The sequence below is a fragment of the Diorhabda sublineata genome, chromosome 1, assembly GCF_026230105.1.
Source record: "Diorhabda sublineata isolate icDioSubl1.1 chromosome 1, icDioSubl1.1, whole genome shotgun sequence".
NCBI classification, from domain to species: Eukaryota; Metazoa; Arthropoda; class Insecta; order Coleoptera; family Chrysomelidae; genus Diorhabda; species Diorhabda sublineata.
Genome location: NC_079474.1, coordinates 32,733,976 through 32,755,061, shown reverse-complemented (window position 1 = coordinate 32,755,061; position 21,086 = coordinate 32,733,976). Strand labels below are relative to the sequence as shown.

Sequence of the window (21,086 nt, the reverse complement as noted above, 5' to 3'; positions counted from 1 at the left end):
ACAGCAAGCCGATAAAAACATATGAAACGTGGTTACTATAAAGAATGAGCTAATGGACTCGAAAACCCTGCAACTTTGAACATGAAACCAAGCGGGAGATCCGAACCGTCTCAAACCGATTATATCTACATAGAGATAGTGCGCAAATATAACCTTGAATGAACAAATCAAGTATTTCAAGATTTCGGATCATTATCTCCAAAGAAAAAAGAGGAAAACACAGACGTTTTGCTAGATTATAGTGTTGGATTGAGTACACCAACTCTAGGAAGTTGATAGAAAGGCAAGACAACCATTTCCAATTCAGAGGCTTAGGTTCAGTTGAACAAAATAGTGGGTATGTCGAAGATTCAGCTACTTCAGTGACAGAAGGCACCTCTGGTCCTTTGTGCCCCAAAAATAATCAGTCCTTTGTGCCCTAAATATAGTAGTTACAAAAAAAACACGTGACTAGTTTATAATGAAATATTATCAATTATATACGAAATCTTATATATTGTAGTTCAATCACAAAATTCATATTGAAAATTTGTATAAAGATAATTTAATGATTTTTTTTTCAAATTTACTTTCAAAACCAATATTTTTCTCACTGTTTATTCAATTAACAAAGACACGGGCGTTCGCTGTCACTCGATCTATACAGTGTTGCCACATTATTCACAAATCCATGTGTTTTGATATGATTTAAAGCCAAAGACCTCTCTGACCGACGGTCCACCGTGTCCCTCTTTCCACTACTCTGAAATTCATTTGAATACTACTAGAAAATGAGCTGCTGATATTAAAAGAAACGTTGAAAAGAGCCAAGAGATTCGGAAAATCAAGCTTTGGGAAGTTATAAGTAGAATAGCATGGGTTGTAAAATCCCCAAGTTCGTCTTTGCAACAGTAGAAAAATAAAAAAAGCACCGAAGAAAGAAGAAGAAAGAAAGTGGATCAATGAATTCAATTCTCACTGCTATCAATGATGATTCCAGAAATATGATTTGCAAGACAGTATCAACTGCTCTAATTTATACCACTGTTGGTAAATAGATTTTTTGATGAGAATACCAATTTCTGAAATTAAGATATATATAAAAATGAAGTGCGCCATTGCCGTTTTCAACCAACCCCGAGATTAACCGTTATAATCCGGAGAGAAATTGATTTCAGGGAGTGTGCCACGTAGTCGGTTGTGATGGGATCCTCCACTCTCCATTACGAAGAGATAGATGTGGTGTTTGCGGCGGAGACAATTCAGATTGTATTGAGATGAAGAGGTTTGATAGAAGACGTCTTAAAAAAGGTAGAAGCGAATTTTATACGCTCACAATTTGACGTACAGCGCTTATACAATCGTATTTCTTCATAATTTTTATCGGAAAAGAATTTAAACTTCGTTTTTTTATATATATATAGAATCAAGTAGAATATCCGTATTTCCGGAACAAGCTCACGAGTTGAAAACAGAAATCAATTTAACGAAGTATCATTCAGATAATCCCGTAATGGCTGTAATTCTGAAAAATAGAAAAAGAAAAAGTTATTCAGTCATATCTCCAGACTCAGTGGTGCGCAATAAAATTTTTGAAGGTGCTAGGTTTCACTATCAACGAGTCAATAATAGATATGCAATTTGGGCTAAAGGACCTATACATTCGGAAATGGTTGTGCTGGTAAGTACATTATTCGAGTGCATTCTTACAACTGTGCATTTATTTCTCAAATTGATAAAAATTTTGAATTGTTGCTGTTAGTTTGACGTCAAAACTTTTTTTGGGGATCGAATTGAGCAACAAAATAATAGCAGTTAACAATAGCAACAAATTTTTGCTGACTATCGGCATCTAACTGACTTTAATGGACATTTTGGTCTACATTAGAAATCTTAGTTGACGTCAGTCTACATAGAGATAAAAAAAAACATCAATCGAAACCAATTGACAATCGGCATCAATTGTCGTCTATCGATACGTCAATAAACATCGAAAAACACCAATCAACAACAATTTATAATCAACATACGTTGATATCAATTGATTTTTGACAATAACATCAATGTACTTTAATTAATGTCAATCGACAATAATTGACAACGAACGTTAATCCACTTTAATGGACGTCAATCGACATCAATTGACGTCTATCAACAACATTCGACTTCAATAGACATCGAAATGCAGCTATTAACATTAACTTACAAATCGATGTATGTTGAGATCAATCAACATCAAATGACAATCGATATCAATCGACTTCAATTGACATCAATCGCCATAATTTGTCAATGAACATCAATTCACTTTAATAGACGTCAATCGACATCAATTGACAATGTATGTCAATCGATTTCAATCGAAACATTAGTTATCAGTTAATTGAAGTCACTCAACGTCAATAGACATCAGTCAACATCAATTGACAATCGATATCAATCGACTTCAATTGACATCAATCGCCATAATTTGTCAATGAACATCAATTCACTTTAATAGACGTCAATCGACATCAATTGACAATGTATGATTTCAATCGAAACATTAGTTGTCAATTAATTGAAGTCACTCAACGTCAATAGACATCAGTCAACATCAGTTGACGTCTATCGACAATAGTTGACGTCAATAGATATCGAAAGACATCAATCAACAACAATTTATAATCGACATATGTTGATATTAATTCACTTCAATAGACGTCAATCGACATCAATTGACAACATCGAAATCAATTGACGTCTATCAACAACATTCGACTTCAATAGACATCGAAAGGCAGCTATTAACATTAACTTACAAATCGATGTATGTTGAGATCAATCAACATCAAATGACAATCGATATTAATCGACTTCAATGGATATCAATCGCCATCATTTGACAATCAAAATCACTCAACTTCAATGGACGTCAATCGACATCAATTGACAATGTATGTCAATCGATTTAAACCGAAACATTTGATATTAGTTAATTGAAGTCAATCAACCTCGTTAGACGCCAATAGACATCAGGCAACATCAATTGGCAATCGACTTCAATCACTTTCAGTGAACGTCAATCGACACCAATAGACAGAAATAGACATTAGACATTAATTGACGTCAATCCATCAAACAACTTATTAGTAACAAATTTTGGTAATTTTAAAAATTTTTGTACATTTTGCACCGCCCGTTTTACGGAGCTAAGTTTATTTTTTCCTTTTGTGTTTATCGCTGATCTAGCAGCTGGTTGAAGTCTTAAAAAACTGAATATTTTATTTGCAGTATCTGTTTTAATTTACGTATTCTTAAGGCACAGTAGTTACCTACAAGCAGCGAATATTTTTTTGCAAATAATATTTACCATTTCGCAATTCAAGGACCCGCAAAGGAAAGGATCTAAATATTTTTTAACTAAATTAAACAGTTTGCTTTTTTAGCATGGAGTAGTCTGCGACCATGATGCAGTTTAATAACTAATATTTCTTACGAAATCTTTAAAAATCATTTTTCAGATAGTGGTAGATAAATCAGACCTTCGTTTGGGTATTAACATTTCCTATTCAACAGAATATTCCATTCATAAAGATTATTTGTTGCCTTCTTCACGTTTCGTGTGGATTCTTGGAGGCTGGGGTCCATGTTCTGTTAGTTGCGAAGGAGGTAGAAGACAAAGAACAGCTGCTTGTTTCGATAACAACAATAACAAAATTGTTAAAAGGACGCATTGTTCATTATTTCAGAAACCGAAGCTGGACATCGAAAGTTGTAATACATTCAGGTAAAACACTATTTTTTTTAAAGAATTTGAAGAAACCCAACTATAAGTCTGAGATATAATCTTGATATCTATAAAAAGTTTACGTAACAGAAATCCAGGATTAGAATAGAATTAATTGAATTCATATTTTGAGGTTATGTATTCAAAATATAACTATTTTGGGTACAAAATGTGAGTATTCGATTCATAAGCGTAGTTTTTGTTTTATGTGTAACCCTTTGTATATTTATGAAATGGGCACGACACACAAGATTATGTTAACAATACAACCAACAACTTAGAAAACTGTTTCATTTTATATAAGTTAGGGTGTGAAGAAAACAAGTGGGTCGCGGTCGCGGCTGTGCAATGGATAGTTGCTGTTGCAGTTCACTGCAAGTATTTGTACATATCTATATGTAGTATATCTTTTTATAGAGCCGGCAACGCCGTACATTTCTTTAATTCGTTTTCGAGGCGACATCGGCTAGGGTCAGGTAACCAGTATAATAAATGACTCGAAACTAGAAACTTCTTTTGTTTACAACTTAAATATCAAGTAATTCTCAACGGTCCTTCGAGATAAAATAATTAAATTTAACATACACTCGACTGATTGGAAATCTTTCACTTCGAGTATCAACATTTTTGGTCCGTTCGCAGCCGGATGAAACAGCAACATTTTTGGTCCGTTCGCAGCCGGGTGAAACAGCAACATTTTTGGTCCGTTCGCAGCCGGGTGAAACAGCAACATTTTTGGTCCGTTCGCAGCCGGATGAAACAGCAACATTTTTGGTCCGTTCGCAGCCGGATGAAACAGCAACATTTTTGGTCCGTTCGCAGCCGGGTGAAACAGCAACATTTTTGGTCCGTTCGCAGCCGGATGAAACAGCAACATTTTTGGTCCGTTCGCAGCCGGATGAAACAGCAAATAAATTGTGATAATCAATTTCAATTTACGCATAATAGTTGCGTCTACACAACATGCATTGGTTTGGTATTGTTCCAATCTGCCGAATAACAAACACAACTCGCTTGTCGCAGCCAGCTATCACATAAAACTACAAGGTCAGAGTGCTTTCCTATTTTTTGCTGATTCCTTTATGTTAACGATTTTATGCATGCCTTCGATCTGAGCGGAAAATAATACTGTTTTTTGTTACAAATTCTATTCAATTCAGGCATTTTTTCTAAAACTTGAAATAAATAAACACAAAATGTCGAACCTTCGAGAACTTTTATTAAAAGAGCATCTATTAAAGGTAGCTTAACTCGTTTTAAAAATTTTTATGACAAATTAGATACCGACAATCCAGATATACTTCAATTAGAAATACGTTTAAATAAATTAGAAATTAATTGGGAACAATTTTGCGACATTCAAAGTCAAATTGAGGTACTTGAAGATAATTTCGAGACTGAAAATTTAGAAAGACAAAATTTTGAAGATGAATACTATAATTGCATATCTCTTGCCAAAGGTTTAATTGATTCAAACAGACAGGAAATTCGTAAATCATCATCATCATCATCATCATCATCTGGCAGTTCATTACGTTCAAATAAATTAAGTAACGTTAAGCTACCTACTATAAATTTACCATGTTTTGACGGAAATTACAGTCAGTGGCTTTATTTTAAAGATACATTTAAATCAATAATTCACAACAATTCGGACTTATCTGAAATTCAAAAATTTCATTATTGCGCTTATCATTGAAGGGCGAGGCAGCAGACATAATACATTCCTTGGAAATATCCGCAGCAAATTATGATATCGCTTGGAAGCTATTCACAGAAAGATTCGAAAATAAAGTTCTTTTAGTTAATAACCATGTAAAAGCTATTTTTAATTTACCCGCGGTAAACAAAGAATCATATTTCGCCTTACGACAGCTATTTGACGGTTTCATTAAGCATACAAGAGCATTAGAAGTTCTTGAACAACCCGTAAAACATTGGGATACGTTATTAATATACATAATTTCAAATAAACTAGACTCCATTACGCGCCGCGATTGGGAGAAAAAACAAAAGGCTGAAACTTTACCGTCGCTAACTGAATTAACGACATTTTTAAGAGAAAAATGCGCATTTCTGGAAAGGATAACACCATCAACGTCATATGATAAAAATATAAAATCGAAAGCTTTCATATCAAATGAAAACTTAACGTGTAGTCTATGTAAAATGAATCATCAACTGCAAATTTGCCCAGAATTTATTAAACTAACACCAAATAAACGATTCAATGTAGTTAAAGAGCATCGTCTTTGTACTAATTGCCTAAAGTCTAACCACAAAAATGCTGATTGTCGCAGTAACTCGAACTGTAAAGGTTGTCAAAAGCGTCATCATAGTTTATTACACTTCGAAAATATACAGGGTGAGTCGAATGCACCAACAACAAGCCGACAAACTAATTCGAGGGAAAACAAATCTGAAAATCAAACTGTAGTAGTTCATACAAGTGTAAATATGAGTCAAGTTCTTCTATCTACAGCACTAATCAAGGTACTAGATGTATACGGAAATGCTCACATATGTCGCGTATTGCTTGATTCGGGTTCGCAATCTAACTTCATCACACAAAATCTTGTAAACCAGTTAAAGATCGAACAATCAAAAATAAACATGGCTGTTTCCGGTTTAAATAATTCGTGCAGTCAAATTAAATATTCGTCAGATGTAAACATACGTTCAAATATTAACTCAATAGAATTTAAAATAAATTGTTTAATAATACCACAAATTACAGATAAATTACCAGCATTTACATTTGATAAAAATATTCTGGATATACCAAAAAATGTAACGCTAGCGGATCCAAACTTTAACGAATCAAGTCAAGTGGAAATGCTGTTGGGCTTATTTTGGAAATTATTACGAATTGGACAAATATCATTAGGTCACAATAATCCAGTCCTACAAAAAACGTTGTTTGGGTGGATTATCTCAGGCGAGATTCCACAAACTATTGCAAATTACTTAACGCGTTGCAACTTCATTTCAAATTCGGAAATTGACAACCAATTGAAGAAATTTTGGCAAATTGAAGAATATGAAAATGCTCCAGTTTCATCTAATGATGTAGAAATCGAAGCTCTATTTAAAACAACAACACAACGTGCAGAAGATGGACGTTTTATTGTTAGATTGCCGTTAAAACTCCCTAGTAATCTATTAGGCGAATCAAAGAATATCGCGTTGAAACGTTTACATTCTATGGAAAATAAATTAAAGGGTAACGATAATTTGAAACAGCAGTATGGTCAATTCATGAGTGAATACATTGAATTAAATCATATGTCAAAATTGCAAAACAAACGTGAGGAAAACGATGGCTATTTTATACCACATCATTTCGTAAAGAAAGAATCAAGTGTAACTACTAAATTACGAGTCGTGTTCGACGCATCGTGCAAAACTGATTCCGGGTATTCACTGAACGATTTACAGTTTGTAGGGCCCACAATTCAGCAAAATTTATTCTCGATAATCACTAGATTTCGTACACATAAATTTGTTCTAGCAGGTGATATTACGAAAATGTATCGCCAAATTTTAATACATCCTGATGATAGAAAATTACAGAAAATCTGGTGGCGTACAGATACAACAAAATCAATCGAACAGTATGAGCTGAACACAGTAACGTATGGTACAGCGTCTGCACCCTTTCTAGCCATTCGGTGTCTTCACGAACTGGCTTATCAACATATAGAAACTTACCCCATTGCAAGCAAAATCATTTTAAATGATTTTTATGTCGACGACCTTTTAACAGGTTCAGATGACTTGGAGGAATTACATACTTTATATCACGAAATAAGTTTAATATTGAAATCAGGACAATTCTCATTGAATAAGTGGGTTTCAAATAGTAATAAAATATTAGAAAATATTTACAATTCACAGTCAGATGTTATACTGAATATTGGCAAGGAAAATGAAACACGCACTTTGGGATTACTATGGCATTATAACTCGGACACTTTAAGTTACACGATACGGGAATTTAATAACCAAAGGTTGATTAACAAGCGCGCAATGCTGTCAGTAATAGCTCAAATATATGACCCTCTAGGACTACTTGGACCAGTAATCATAATTGCAAAAATTCTGCTTCAAAAATTATGGCTACAAAAAATTGATTGATTGATAGTGAATTACCCACAATTATTTTGAATGAGTGGCAAACATTTTACAATCAATTACATCACTTACGGAATATTCATATCCCTCGTCATGTCTTATGCGAGAACGTAGTGCTAATACAATTACATGGATTTGCTAACGCATCCAAAACTTCTTATGGTGCCTACCTATATTTGCGTTCTATAGATAATATTGGAAATTGTCAAATCAACTTACTTTGCGCAAAGTCAAAGGTAGCTCCGTTAAAATTGGTCACAATACCGCGATTGGAATTATGCGCAGCTCTTCTGCTGGCGAGACTTGTTAATAAAGTCAAATCGTCATTACGATTTCCAATCAATAGAACATGTTTATGGAGTGATTCCACGATCACGCTCCATTGGATAAAGTCTATACCAAGTACTTGGAAGGTATTCGTTGCCAACCGGGTAGAAGAAATTCAAAATCTGACTAATAAAACCGATTAGAGGTATATAAATACTTTGTCTAATCCCGCGGATATTATATCCAGAGGCGTATATCCTGAAAATTTAAAAAATTTACAATTATGGTGGTCAGGTCCTGAGTGGCTACAATTACCAGAAGATAAGTGGCCTATCGACATAACAAATGATATAAACTCAAATTATTCGCAAGAAATCAAAGTAGAATTGCAAAGTAAACCTGCAAGGACTTTAGTAGCGATCGACAGTTTGAATCTATTCAATAAATACTCCAAATTGACTAAACTACAACGTGTAGTAGCATACATATTGAGATTTCGAAACAACACATTAAATATGACGGAGCATAAGGAGTACGGTCCTTTAACTTGTCAAGAATTAGAAAATTCGTTAAAAACGTTGATTAAAATCTTTCAAATTCAAACGTTTTGTACTTAAATATCCGATATACGACAAATCAATACAGTAAGTAAAGGAAGTAACTTGTTACAACTAAACCCAATTTTAGACAGCTAGGGCATCCTCAGAGTTGGCGGGAGATTAACAAAATCAAATTTCAACTTTGACAAAAAATTTCCGATAATACTTTCTGGCAAACATACTCTATCAAAATTAACCGTACAATATGAACATATCCGTTTATTGCACGCGGGTCCACCCACAAGTTTTAGCATCATTACGCGAACGATATTGGATAATATCGGCGCGTAATCTAATAAAAAAAACTATTCACAATTGTGTCACGTGCTTCCGAGTAAAACCAAAGGCACTAAATTATTTAATGGGTGATTTACCAGATATTCGAGTAACTCCAAGCAGATCGTTTTTAAACTGTGGCATAGATTATTGCGGTCCATTCAAATTAAGAGATCGGAAAACTCGAAAATTTAATGTAACTAAGGGATATATTTGTCTGTTTGTCTGTCTGTCTACGAAAGCGATACATTTAGAGGTTACTAGCGATTTAAGTACAGACTCATTTTTCGCTGCATTACATCGCTTCATGTCAAGACGTGGTAAATGTGTAAATATCTATTCTGATAATGCTAAAACTTACGTTGGCGCTAATGCTGAAATACAAAAATTCTTAAAATCAGCTGAAGGCCAGGTCTTAACTGAAATGGGACAATAAGGAATTAATTGGCATTTTATCCCGCCCAGATCTCCAAATTTCGGAGGCATTTGGGAAGCTGGAGTGAAATCAACGAAATATCATATAAAACGTGTCATTGGAGAATCAATACTCACTTATGAAGAATTCAGTACGGTACTCGCGCAGATCGAGGCATGTTTAAACTCACGACCACTCTATCCTCTTTCCTGTGACCCTACTGATCTTAACCCTATAACCCCAGCACATTTTTTGATCGGAGAAGCTCTTACGGCTTTACCAACACCAAATTGTACTATCGTGAAGGAGTCATTGTTATCGAGACTAAGGCGCTGCAATAAAATGACTCAAAACTTTTGGACACGCTGGTCCAAAGAATACATATCAGAACTCCAAGTCAGGAGGAAGTGGAAACATCATTACCCAAATTTTCTAAAACCTGGAATACTTGTCCTTATAAAGGAAGATCATCTACCACCTCTTCAATGGAGTCTGGGCAGAATCGTCGAACTTCACCCAGGAAGTGACGGAATAACGAGAGTGGTAACGGTGATAACAGTGAATGCAGTGTTAAAAAGGCCTGTCTCAAAAATATGTGTTTTACCTAATGAAGGAATTTAATTTTAGTTGGATTCGAATGTATAAACGTATTTTTGTTAATTTATTAATGTATTTGTTAATTTTACTTATCTTGAAAGTTTAATGCTAAACCTTTCAAAGGGGGCGGCATGTTCCAGTTCACTGCAAGTATTTGTACATATCTATATATAGTATATCTTTTTATAGAGCCGGCAACGCCGTACATTTCTTTAATTCGTTTTCGAGGCGACATCGGCTAGGGTCAGGTAACCAGTATAATAAATGACTCGAAACTAGAAACTTCTTTTGTTTACAACCTAAATATCAAATAATTCACAACGGTCCTTCGAGATAAAATAATTAAATTTAACATACACTCGACTGATTGGAAATCTTTCACTTCGAGTATCAACAGTTGCAGTTGAACGTGTTTGATGACATAATTGCTCGCGGTTATAAACTAAGAATTACGTCGGCATCTTACGTGTTCGGAATAGTTCGGAAATCTGATTGTCTCTGATTTAGTTGTAGTTTTAAATGGGTGCCAGGAGAATGGGAGCCTTGTACTACGTCTTGTGGTACTTTAGGAGTTCAACATAGAGAAATCTATTGCCTGCCAGGTTCTGTACTAGAATCTACAAATAGTACAATAAAAAATCCATGGAGATTCATGGTGAATCCAATTAGATGTGACGGGGACACTAAGCCGTCTAGTTTAAAATTTTGTAACAGGAAACCTTGTTTATCTTTTTGGACATTTGGAAATTGGACTCAGGTAAATTATATTGATCATTTTCATATGCTTCATATTAATATTTTGGCTTGACATTTTTCATGTTTAGTTACTCATTTAGTAGTAAAAAATCTAATATTTCTTATGGAGAATCTTGTTCTCAACTAACTTTTATTTGTTTATTCATTCAACAGTCAACCGAAAACAGTGCGTCGCTGCCATCTTCATGGGGGCTCAAAAAGTTTCGATCAGGTTTGGCATGCCGGACCCGCTAGGAAGCTTCTAACTATTCGATTGCCATATAATGAAATTGATATATTCATATCTTACTAACCCTCTCCATTAGTGCCAAATTCGTTTTCTTACCTTAACTCCCTTATTGGAGTTACACAAGGCTCCATACTAGCCCCCCTTCTATATATCATCTATACTCCAGCGCCTCGTACAATTGAAATTGATACCACACATGGAGGATGACTCTCCGCAGAAGTTTCATCAAGGCACTTAGTGAAAAGGTCGGACGAACCATCTGTTCCTTAATTGAATATAGAGCAAGCACATACTGCATCTTAATTTTCTCAAAAATATTTTGTCTTACGAACAGCTAATTCTCAAGTACTGTCAATGTTGGCACAATATCCAATTCAAGCCGTCTAAATGACCTCCAAGCCCGATACGTTCTTCGTACCATCAAATCAAACAATTCCTTTGTCAAAAACACCCTTTTGTTATCCCTAGATCAGTATTAGACGACGAGGAGGAAACTTCCTACGAAGTCCTCCATGAAAACTGTCTTGCTTCCTTTGGCATTTCTCCCATTGCCATTACTTAAAAACCTTTTGCAAATCTCACCTCGTTGATCCTCGGTGCTTATAGGCTTTCTGCGGGTTTCCTGTAACCTGATTTACTGGTTCACAAGCCAGATAGAAGATGATATTCTTTTCGTTCTACTAAAGTGAATTCTATCATCTTAAATCTATCACAACTCCTGTTCTGAAGCAACCTTTCTCTTTCTTTCTCTCTTTCCGAAGACATCAAATTAAAATATGGCGGATGCAGAAAATCAGACTACGCTTGCAAAACATCTAAAAGAACAGATTCACGTAAAAAAATTGTTCATGTAGCTTTTTATGAGCTTTTTTCTATGGTTTTGAAAAACTTCTTTTTTTCTAACCCTGGATTCCGTTGGGCAGAATCTAAAAGTCTATAATACAACGCTTTGATTAATAATCGAAACCAACAGAACATATTATCTAATTAACTCTGATAATTACTTTGAAGATGATATGCAAGTTTAGATCGTATCGCTTCTAATATCAATTTTCGTCTAATTATAATCAAGGTTTATTAATTGAATGTTATGATTCGACCAAAACGACCTGATTGTAAAATAATATTTATTGATGCCAAACAGCTCTAAATAGTACAAAAGGCAGTCTAAGAAAACTACGTCATAATGGTGGTCGTGGGGTAAACAATTAATTTTCTCTGATAGCTTTTTTTATTTTTTCCGGTAGTAGTATTTTTTGGTTTTATAGTGTTAAGATGATACATAGATTTGTTTCAATGAAACTAGTTCGGATCCGTGCTGCTCCGCAGCAGTGACTATGTAGATGATTATAGCTTCGTCATAAAATCAATCAATACTTATGTTTTCAAAGGTATACAAAAATTATCGGGGCACGGTCAAAAAATCAGCCATCATTTCTGCATTGTTCATAATACAATAGACTATGTAATTTCACAATACTTCCTTCCAAACAACATTGGCTGTGCGTCGACCCTTTAGTTTAATCTCTACCTTGACATTTTTGAACGATTTCCCACGTGATAGGGCTACATACAACTCTGTAGCTATATTAGAACCTGAGATATAGATCTTTGAATGTAGAAAAATTGCCAAAAATCTACAAAAATCCATAACTCCACATTGAATGTCCGCACCTAGCTCCTCTCCAACTCAACCGATTCAAGTGTTCAAAAACTCAAAAGAAAGAAGGTGATTCAGCGAGTGTTCTTAAATCAAAACGAACTCTGTAGCTATATTAGAACCTGAGATATAGATCTGTGAATGTAGAAAAATTGCCAAAAACCTACAAAAATCCATAACTCCACATTGAATGTCGGCGCCTAGCTCCAGTTCAACTCAACCGATTCAAGTGTTCAAAAACTCAAAAGAAAGAAAGTGTTTCTGCGAGTGTTCTTAAATCAAAACGAACTCTGTAGCTATATTAGCACCTGAGATATAGATCTTTGATTGTAGAAAAATTGCCAAAAATCTACAAAAATCCATAACTCCACATTGAATGTCCGCGTCTAGTTCCTCTCCAACTCAACCGATTTAAGTGTTCAAAAACTCAAACGAAAGAAGGTGTTTCAGCGAGAGTTCTTAAACCAAAACGAACTCTGTAGCTATATTAGAACCTGAGATATAGATCTTTGAATGTAGAAAAATTGCCAAAACCCTACAAAAATCCATAACTCCACATTGAATGTCGGCGCCTAGCTCCAGTTCAACTCAACCGATTCAAGTGTTCAAAAACTCAAAAGAAAAAAGGTGTTTCAGCGAGTGTTCTTAAATCAAAACGAACTCTGTAGCTATATTAGAACCTGAGATATAGATCTTTGAATGTAGAAAAATTGCCAAAAACCTACAAATATACATAACTCCACATTGAATGTCCGCGCCTAGCTCCTCTCCAACTCAACTGATTCAAGTGTTCAAAAACTCAAAAGAAAGAAAGTGTTTCTGCGAGTGTTCCTCAACCAAAACGAAGTCTCTCTTGAATAGAACCTGAGATATTGAGGATACAACGTGTGTATGTGAAAAACTCCCATAAGTAATGTACATGGGTAAATCGCATTTGAGTATAACTTGAGAATGGTGAAAATTAGATGAAATCCGATGGTTGATGGCTGATCTGTGCATCAATACCTTTCATTGAAAAAAAAAATTAAGCAAATCAGTTGGGTAGAACGCCTGAACGGATTCGGAATGGAAATCATCAATTTTTTTAATATATATGTTTAATACAGCTGAAATTTAGTACTTTGACAGTTTTTTTAGTTAGTCTGCAAGTAAGCTTTCAAGCAATTCACAAAATGTTGAACACTTATTTATTTTGTACTATTACGAGACATAAACTTCCACTATTGTAGTCAAATTGATCAAACAATACTGAGTACTGCTTAAGGCTGCAACACAAAGATTCGGGTGGAGTTTTCATTAGATAAAAAGAGCTCTATCCAGAATCCTGATCATTTCCCACAACTTTCCACAAACCATATAGAAACTTACGGCGAAAGAATTTGTTTACACCACGGCGGCCATTTTTGCATGTGCATCGAACTAATTTTGACAATCCGTCTAACATACGTATAAATGCTCACAAAATAAGAATTGTTTTTCTGGACAGTATTATCAACATTAAATCCCTAATTTAATAGGCATTATACACAAAAGAAATCATGAAAGATAAACATCTATGGAATATTCTACATGTAGGTGAAACCAGGGTTGCCAACTTCCGGCCACAGAAATCCGCAGCATTTCTCAAGCTTCCATCTTGTTTAAAATTAGACAAGTGCAACTCATCTCTGAATTTAAAGTTATGAGAACTTCGGCTCTTATCAAATCCACGCTGCAATGATTTCTGCATTTTGTTTTCATGTGAGAAAATACCCGACATAGGAGTTAGAAGGAATGATACAACGGTTTTTAGAGCATCTAAATTCGCTTCTTTGACACAAGCGAAAATCTTGCCATATTTTATTCTGAATTGTCAAAGTTGACGCTTGTTTTCTTCAGAAAAAACTGGTTTTACCCGCTAGGGTTGGCTAATGAGAAGAACGCCATTTCGATTTAGTCCGAAGGCAGATGAGGCGAGCCACTGGTCAAGCGAATGTAAATCGGGACTCTCCCAGGAAATCCGGTACTGTTGGCAACCATTGGTGAAGCGTCTTCTTACTTTTGGTCACCTATCCAGAAAAATAAATAACTATTATCGTAAAATGTCATGAATATTAAAAATTTTCAGTGCTCTTCAACGTGCGGTAGCGGTTTTAAAACCAGATCCTCCTATTGCTTCCCACCGCCGGACGAAACGTTCTTTACTTGTGGCGATTCACCTCCGCCACAACGACAACGTTGTTTGGGCACTAACGATAGATTTTCAAAACAATCGTGTAAAAAGAAAAATAAATTCACATGCCAACAAGACGAATCAGAATTTTGTAAATTTGATCTTTTACATAAGTATTGTCAAATTAAGGGATTTAGAAGAATTTGTTGTAAAGCTTGTAGTAATAATTCGACTATGTCTATTTAAATATATAATTTCAAATAAATTGCAGCTTCTTTTATTATTCCTTCTTTGTAAAAATAACAGCTTAGGTTTTTGCCGCATTAAACTCAATATAATTGCTTCTACCACACTCTAGAATGTTTTCAACATCAATTTTTCATGGTTGGTGCGGTTTATGTGAAGGACGAACCCTAAGTGCTATAGTTAAGTAATCCAAAATAACTTTACTTATTTATTATTATGAACTCTAACTTCATTAAGTTATCGTTACTATAAATTGTCTCTGTTTAGTATTTCTGTCAGTTTTATAGATTCAACTTCAACCCCATTAAGGTATCATCTTCAATTATTTATTTTATTAATGTGATTATAATGAACCAATGAAATATATTTATCTAAGCCTGTAAAACTAATACTGGGTTCATTCAATTTAATATTCGTCAAGCACGCCATTCAAATTAATGTAACCACTTGTAACTTTAAATTATTAAATCCTCAGTTTGCTGAATAAATTGTTTTTAAAAAGCAAGTCGGTGGATTGAGGCGAAGCTATAGATCGGGGATGAAGTTTTGTCGTGTAGATCATTGCCAAGGTTGTCATGCCAAACCCTGTCGAAATCCTTCGATATATCCAGTGATATTACTCTGGATTCTCCATAATTCTCTATAGTTTCAGTCCATACGTTGGTGACATAGACCAAAAGGTCTACGGTTGATCTTTGTTTACGGAAGCCGCATTGATGGTCGTTGATGATGTTAGCAAACTAAAGATATATCAAGATTTGATGATTAACTCCATGTCCTTGGCAATAGCTGGGGATAGAGCAATCGGACGGGAGTTATTGGGAACCGTTTTTTTTTTGGTATGGGGTGAACCCGAGCAGGGAACAGACCTTTTTTTGGGGTGAAATAATTATGGATTTTTAACCTTGAAAATCGATTTAGTACAGACTTTATTTTAGTTGAGAAATTTAGTTTTCAGCGCTGTCTCCCACCCACAGAAGAAAAAAAATTGTTATATTGGATACATACAAAATGTAAAACGTAAATTCGAGTATAAAACACACAAACACTGAAAAAAAGAGAAATTGATGTCAACAGGCGTCATTGATTGGACACAAAACAAAATTAAAAAACTTACTAAAGCGAGTCCAGATGAAAGTCGTGAATACCTCGAGACAATAATTGCCATCAGTACATTGTCTTTCATGGTTTGATCTGAACTGGAGTAGGAAAACCCTGCGTGGTAATGTGCAAAGAATTTACTAAACGGCGCCCCGATCTTAACGTTCGTGCAGCCACGATAAGGACGCAAATATGGCCGTTAATGACATTCAAATATTTAAAAAGATTTCGGGCATTACGATTTTTACCAACTGTTTGTTTTTAAAATTGTTTTCTTTGATTTAATATTAAAATGTTTGAGCAGTTGTTTATTATGTTAGACCACGCGTTGTGTATTGCATAATTTACATTTTGAGGTTAACTCCTAGTAAATGAGTAACTACGAGTTAGCTATTCGTAACCTAGTCCATCTAAATTTAATTAAATAATTTTTACTGCGTACAAGTTCGATTGGAATATTTACCACTCGTTTTGTCATAGCTTTTGCACTTTTTATTAGTGTAGTAAGTTTATCTTTGTTCACTATCTTTTGCACTGTTTACTCGCCGTTTCACTAATCACTGTTTGTCGAGGGTTGTGATTAGCTTCTTAGTTTCCTTGGAGACCAGTATGAGAAGGAGCCCCAAGTATTTCCATACAATTATTTTTATTTTGTTCCAACTATGAGAATTAGACTTCAATTTGGAGTGTTATTGATTGTGTGGGATTATTACTATTAAAAATATTAAATGATTTTAGCAAAATTCAAGGGATTTCTTCCATATTTACATTGGTTTTATATGAATATCCATACTCAGCCACAGAGTGGTGAGTACAGAAATAAAAAAATTATCTCTGAAGATGATAACTTGATTATCGAAATCGCGTCAGACAGTGTTGGTGTAGCAGTAGAGTAACCACTAAATAATTTAGAATAATGAAAACATCATTGTGACTTGTTCATTTCTATTTATGGAAGTAAGAGTTTTATGTAAAGAGTTTAAACTATAAAATGTGTCCTGAAAACGAAAAATATTATATTTCAAGAGCTTACCACAATTTTATATAACGAGGTTAAACTGTCAAATGTGCCCTTCTGAAAACGAAACTTTATATAGTTCAAGAACTTTCCATAATAGCGCTCGCAAACGACAATCTAAAAAGGAAATATATTTATCAAAGTAGTATACGAAAATATAGGGAACGAGAGGTGAATAAAAAACGTATTAAAACGAGAATTTTCAAAATTATTGTATCATTTATCATACATTGTTATTACGTAAACTAAAAGAGTAAAGATATAAAAATGACGACATATGAACTACCGCTTTCTTATATAGTGGCGACATCTTGTAGTTTCGCATTGGTACGAACACTTTTCACACACAGAAATTTCTCTTTACGTCTACCATCCATAATTCTGTTTAAATGTCATCTACTCCGTAATATTTCGATGATAGATAAAGCGGCTATATAACTTTGTAAATTTATTTCGAATAGTCATATTATCAGTTTTATAAACTATACCGGCTTTATTATACAATAAATAAGATCTAATATTAATAATCATTGTCATTTATAGGAATCTGTATATAATGAACTACACTGTAAAGTTACCATGTTTTGCGAAACATATGATTGTTAAAATTACTAATCGGTGTGTGTAAATTCAAATTATAATACAATTTGAGTGATTTTCTTAGACAATTGAATAAATTTACTGAGACTAAGTGTAATTTTACTATTTCTTGATATAAATCTCACATGGAAAGTAATTATAATAAACTGCTTATTATTTTTCAATAACAAAGTTTGAAGATTATAAAAAATTTATAGTAAAATTACAAAAAATGTGATAGAAAATATTTGATAGATGATGTAAGCTACGTCGTTAGCATTTATGCTTGAGTCTAAAACAATAAGTTTCTTATTTTTCAATTTGAGGAGTTTTTGATTTAGAGGAAATCGAGAATTTTATAAAAGAATAAAACTAGGAAAAATCATAAATATATCATAATAAATAGCTTGTCAGGAACAGGTTATTTATAGTAAACAAAAAAATATATTTTGTCAATTAAATTGAGTCTTACAAAGTTACAACACTGTATAGTAAATTTTCTGAGTATCCTTGTGATGAATCTTTGATTGAAATTACAAAATTATAATATAATAAAATTACTAATCCAATTTTCTTAGTACCGCTTATAAAATGTTTTATAATTTTTTTAATGTCAATCGATTTAATTTGTTTAGTAAATTTACTAAATTGCTGTACGTTAAGACTTCCTACACATTTTTGGTAAGATTACCAGAGAAATTTTTAACAGTGTAATTTATTGATAACCTTCTTGGACAAACGTAGCTGTTGTAGCTCTTCTTTTATCATATAATAAGTCACCGCCCAAATTCCAACCATATCGTTGATTCAAATAAATGCAAGTTTTTCTATAACTATTCTTAACTTCTCCTCTAACCTACAATGGAATAAATTAGTTCGGAATAATGATCGATGAGATTGACAGCGACATCTTTCGTTGGGAGGCGAAAGCTTCATTTATTAGAAATCTATATTTTATTCTTTTAATATCCTAAGATATAAAACCTTGTTTTTGTATCTATGAAATTGAAATGGACTATTTGTATTCGAAAATAAAACTTTATCTGACACAATATAAATTTACTTTATTTGCTTATTTATTCTCTCTAAACTGAAGCTAATTAAATTTTTATTTGACTATCGACTTGACTAAATAAATAATTCTAATTTTATCATAGTAAAAACGACATTTGATCTTGTGAAATATCTGTTGCTGTAAACTATTATCTTTTATTTATAAGTATTGTGATACATTATTATTGAAACAGGGATTTATTGTGCTGCCTACCGAAAACGAAAACTCCTCGATCTTTATCAAAAGTAAACTTAATTTTTTTGCTTTAGAGCTTGTTAAATAAATTGATTGTAAAATTTTTATACGAACTACATTATGTGGATTTAATTTTACGATAATTTATGGAAGGCGTATGACGAGTAAATAGACTGGAATTTCCGAAGGACATTCACTTTTTCATAGTACAAATTGGTTATTATAAGTCAGAAAAACTGAAAATTATGGTACTTAGCAAAAGATACGAATTTTGTATGAATTGAAACAAAAAGTGAACTCAATACAGTTGATGTACGAGAATGGCACCAGAAAAAGTTCCTGGTCCGACAAAGAAAACACAAAAATATATTAATACATTTTTCAATGTTTTTAGCGATGTTCAATAAGTTCAATACTCTTTTTATAATAAGAATCCTGAAGCTCCTCAAACTAGCCATTAACTGCCGACAGCATTGCTTGCAAATCTTTGACCACTGAGCCATTTTTCTGGTCTGGAGACAGGAAATAATCCGAGGGGGCTAAATCTGGCGAATAGGGTGCACGAGGTAGCAAATCAAACTTTAATTCTCTAATATTGGAGCTGGTGCATTGTCTTGATGAAACAACACTTTCTTCTCAGCTAAATGCGCCCGTTTTTGCTTAATTTCTTCGATCAAATGCTGCAATAATTTCGCATAATACTCGCCGTTAATAGTCAATGAAAATTAACCCACGCGTACTCCAAAAAACCGACGCCACGACCTTGCCTGCAGATAGAACGATCTTGGACTTCTTTGGAGTTGTTTCTCCCTTTTCAGTCCATTTCAGCTTTATTTCTGTGAATCATTGCCAAACACTCTAACTTCTAACGTTAGCAAACGCGGCATCCATCTTGCACACAGCATTCTCGTGTCCAAATTTTCAGTTAGCATGCGATGTACCGCATAAAAGTATTGTATCACTTAACGATAACCAATTTTTTCCATGTTTCCAAATTCACTGAAAACGTTCAATATTTATAGCTACCAAACAAATACCAAACAACGGGGGTCTTCAATTGAAGCATAGCAACTACCGCCATCTCCAGGTCATGCACGGGTACTTCTGGAACCATCCTCGTAACTGGGGAATACCAGTGAAAACCAGTCGAAATAGTTATAAAAAATAACAGAACTATCTTGAAGCACAGTAAAACTGTAAATCTTTTGGAAACTGCTTGAAGCAGAAAGACTAAGAAAGTGCTGCTAGCAAGCAGAAAACACAAGAGATTCTGATAAGTTCAAAATTATTTTATTTCTCACCTCATTGTTTGCGTAACAGAAAATAATTGATACGACAATTCCTTGTAATCCTTCCATAGCGTATCTTGCATAATCATAAATGTCTTCGGCAGTACAGGAGTCGTCGTATACGATTTTTTTTGCTGTAACAATTATGTGCAGTCCAAATAAAGGTATCAGAAAGACTGTAGCTCTAAAAGCTGCCCTGGAAATTTCAAAAACTTCAAATACTTTCATATTAAATTTGGTATGGATGTGGAGACAAAAAATCCGTACAAACTGTTTGTTTTAATATAATTATCTGCACTTTATGAAACAAAAGTTACTACACTATAATTACACACATTTTATATAACTGAATCAGAACTCAATCGGATCGTTTTTTTGATATTCCACTCTGCAAAAGCTCCCACAACGTCCTTTGCTTAATGAGCAGTTGCCATAACTTGCCAAAACACAAAATTACCTATAAGATGTTTGTTCTTTATGAACTGAATTAATCTAGATCTAGTAAAATCTTTTTCGTATGTTTTGGCAGTTACAGAATTTCCAGAAGAACAAATGTATGCCGAGGAACTACCACGAGTAAATATCGCCAATTATATCAACACTTTCCAGTTGAAGTTTTTGTGTATTTTGAAAGGTTTTAATATTTGTTCCATTTGTTGCTTATTTGGGTGCCGATTTTCTTGATTTTTGAACTACATTCCTTTCAATCAGAATGTTGCTTACATATTTCTTATTGATCTTCAATTTTCTGTCCAAATTTCTTTCACAGTG

General features: G+C 33.9%; 2 protein-coding genes across 5 annotated transcripts in view; one reads left to right on the top strand and one right to left on the bottom strand.

Moving 5' to 3' along the window:
- LOC130452771 (A disintegrin and metalloproteinase with thrombospondin motifs 3-like) overlaps positions 1–21,086 on the top strand; it is a 93,754-nt gene that overhangs the window by 33,082 nt on the left and 39,586 nt on the right. Inside the window, exons 12-16 of one of the 4 annotated variants that reach the window (XM_056792219.1) lie at positions 1,158–1,290; positions 1,404–1,660; positions 3,483–3,748; positions 10,544–10,793; positions 14,789–15,098. In XM_056792219.1, coding sequence (XP_056648197.1) covers positions 1,158–1,290; positions 1,404–1,660; positions 3,483–3,748; positions 10,544–10,793; positions 14,789–15,079 — 1,197 coding nt within the window. In that variant the 3' untranslated portion in view covers positions 15,080–15,098. Of the gene's footprint in view, positions 1–1,157; positions 1,291–1,403; positions 1,661–3,482; positions 3,749–10,543; positions 10,794–14,788; positions 15,099–21,086 lie in introns of those variants that run through there. The other 3 variants (XM_056792203.1, XM_056792229.1, XM_056792211.1) reach the window with 3 other exon arrangements.
- Positions 1–21,086, bottom strand: part of LOC130452791 (corticotropin-releasing factor receptor 1-like) — a 48,092-nt gene that overhangs the window by 13,265 nt on the left and 13,741 nt on the right. The window contains exons 7-9 of the mRNA XM_056792242.1: positions 20,328–20,511; positions 18,504–18,633; positions 17,214–17,315 (exon numbers count right to left, since the gene is read on the bottom strand). Of these exons, the coding sequence (XP_056648220.1) occupies positions 17,242–17,315; positions 18,504–18,633; positions 20,328–20,511 (388 nt within the window). The 3' untranslated portion in view covers positions 17,214–17,241. The remainder of the gene's footprint in view (positions 1–17,213; positions 17,316–18,503; positions 18,634–20,327; positions 20,512–21,086) is intronic.